Source organism: Poecilia formosa, unplaced genomic scaffold, assembly GCF_000485575.1.
Source record: "Poecilia formosa unplaced genomic scaffold, Poecilia_formosa-5.1.2 Scaffold785, whole genome shotgun sequence".
Taxonomy (NCBI): Eukaryota; Metazoa; Chordata; class Actinopteri; order Cyprinodontiformes; family Poeciliidae; genus Poecilia; species Poecilia formosa.
In genome coordinates this window covers 23,943-26,482 of record NW_006800724.1, presented here as the reverse complement: position 1 = coordinate 26,482, position 2,540 = coordinate 23,943, and the positions used below count along the sequence as shown (strand labels likewise).

Below are 2,540 nucleotides of genomic sequence, written 5' to 3'. Positions count from 1 at the left end.
CGGTGGTGGAGGGTAATGATGTGGGTCCAGTCAGGCAGAAACCAGCACAGTGCCACCACCAGTTGGGTCAGCCCCATTTCCAGACCTTTGGACCCTCAGCTAGGACTTCATAATGAATGAATGAACATTATTAATCCCAGAGGGAAAACAACCCGTCCAAAACAGACACTTCTGAGGGAGGCGCCACACACACACATGCTGAGGGGTAATCATCAGTTATTCTTATCAGCATTAAACACACTTAAACAAATTAACAGAATAAAGTGTGTGTGTGTGTGTGTGTGTGTGTGTGTGTGTGTGTGTGTGTGTGTGTGTGCGCGCGCGCGCTGATAAACTGCACCATGCAGACTGCAACATGAACGGCTCCAGCCAGATCTGATCCAGGACCAGTTGGTCAGGCTGCACAGGTGCATGAAGTTGGTGGGGGTCACTTATTTTTGTTTCCCAGCGGCTCCTTTAAACTCCATGAAGACCAGTGAAGTGGAGGTTTTCCGTCCAGACTTCTTTCCAATAACAGCGGACTTAATGAAACCCGGTTCTCACCGGAAGTTACACCTGAAAGCCTGGTTCTGTTCGGGTCCAGGTTGGTCTTTGTTGGTCAGACTTTAATTCGGGGTATATTTGAGCTGCTGTCTGTATATTTAATCAATAATCCGTTCAATTATAGTCGTAGAGTCGCTGTCGTTTCCGGGATTAACACGGGATCTGCTCAATAAACTTTAGATTCCAACAGAAATACGAGGGATCTGTTTTAAAATAATGCCGAATTAAAGGCTGGACCAAAGTAGAAAAACAACCATCTGACTGGGTTATTAATAACATGCCGAATGCATGCAGTGAAGGGTAAATTAAAGTGTTTCTGTGTTAGCTGAGCTGGCAGGACTCACCTCCCCAGATCCCGATCTTCAGCTGAGACTTGTCCAGGTTCTCCACGTAGTCCCCGATGAACCTGTTCAGGAGGTCGCTGACCAGAGACTCGAACACCATGGCTGGAAGTTGCTGACGGACCCGCCGAGGGTCGCGGGTTGTCTGCACCTGACTTCCGGGCTGCGAGGATCGACTCGATCTGGGATCTACAGGCGCTGTCTGCAGGTGTGTGTGTTTGTGTAAGATAGAGGCTGGTCAGTCAGGTGACGATGAGTCAGGAGGAACTGGGAGGATCTCCGCCATGTTTCTCACATGATAATTCATAAACACAAACAATTAATTTCAATCTGCACTCCATGATGATCACTGTACTACGGAAGCCTAAAGATGCCAAAAATACTCTGCTGTCACATTGGGGAAACTTTAATTTTTAAAACAATATAATACCATGTTAATATAATTGATATATGTATCATGTGTTGAGGAAAAAATGATTATTTTTAGTGTTTTATACAGTTTAATCTTTTTTGAACAAATTTCTTAATTTAGAACAGATTTAATGATTTAAAACCAAACTATTGATGGGTAAATATTCAACTTACAGGAAGGAAAATAGAGATCAAAAGGGAACTCCCACTGAGCTCCTGCTGTTATCAGAGGACAGGAGGCCATAAAATTAGCATCTTCAGGAAGGCAGCATCACTTGGATGAGCAGGAGAGAAGTTTGCTCGGTTCACGGAAGATCAAAAGTCTTCAAAACTAACATCTGGGACGGTGTAAACTGAATAAAACATAGAATGTTAAAACCTCTAACATTTAATTTGTAAGACATTTTTCTTAGTTATTAATAGCATGCTCTGACTGAAAATAGTTTAATCGTAGTTATAGAATTACTAATTTGGTCATTGATGAATGTATTTTGAAATTGTATTATTTGCTACTATGTTGGAATGAAATGGAAGTGTGTGTGAATGAAAATATTTTGTTTAGTATTAGAAAATTGCTCAGGTTTAGGGTGAAAGGGTTTTGGAAAATGATTGTGTTAATTTTTATACTCAGGATTGAATATTATATTTGATAGGTTAGAAAAAGGAATTTTACCCCGTTCTGTTCTGTTCTGTTGATTTTATGTATTACTTCTGGTTTACCCCAGGACTCAATCTTTTGAGGTGCTGAATGCAGAAGAACAAAATTAGGTTTGTGGAGGTAACCTTTGCTTCAACTTTCTACAGGATTTTAAGTTTCTTCCTGAGGAATCTGAGTGGGGAGAAAAGCGGAAGAGATTCCAGATTTCACAGCTATCTGTGAAATATCCTTCTCTGTTTCTCTTTGCCCAGATGGCCTTAAAATCACAGGAGTTCAGGAGAAACTCTGCTCTCCTTTTGTTAAACAAAGGGGACAAAATGGCTTTTGATCGTGGAAGCAAATTGTAAGGAGGTTCTAACTTTTAAGAAGGTCCATGACAGCTCCCAGTTGGTCAAGCAGAGGTACGCCTTATTTGAATATATTAAAGAGGAAAAACACACCTTTACTATAAAAGTTTCTACACAGGAGTAACAAATCAGATTTGTTCTTGCAATTCTCCAGACGTCTTTGCTTTTTGTTTGTCGTTTCCATCTTTTGTCTTTTTCCTCTTTCAGGTAAATTAATGTGTTGTTTGTGATCTGAGTTTT

General features: G+C 40.8%; 1 protein-coding gene across 1 annotated transcript in view; it reads right to left on the bottom strand.

Annotated features, from left to right (window-relative positions):
- The window catches only part of LOC103131538 (vacuolar protein sorting-associated protein 13C-like), an 18,743-nt gene extending 17,628 nt beyond the window's left edge, over positions 1-1,115 (bottom strand). Inside the window, exon 1 of the mRNA XM_016666724.1 lies at positions 888-1,115. Within this exon, the coding sequence (XP_016522210.1) occupies positions 888-987 (100 nt within the window). The 5' untranslated portion in view covers positions 988-1,115. The remainder of the gene's footprint in view (positions 1-887) is intronic.
- Positions 1,116-2,540: the final 1,425 nt, after the last annotated feature.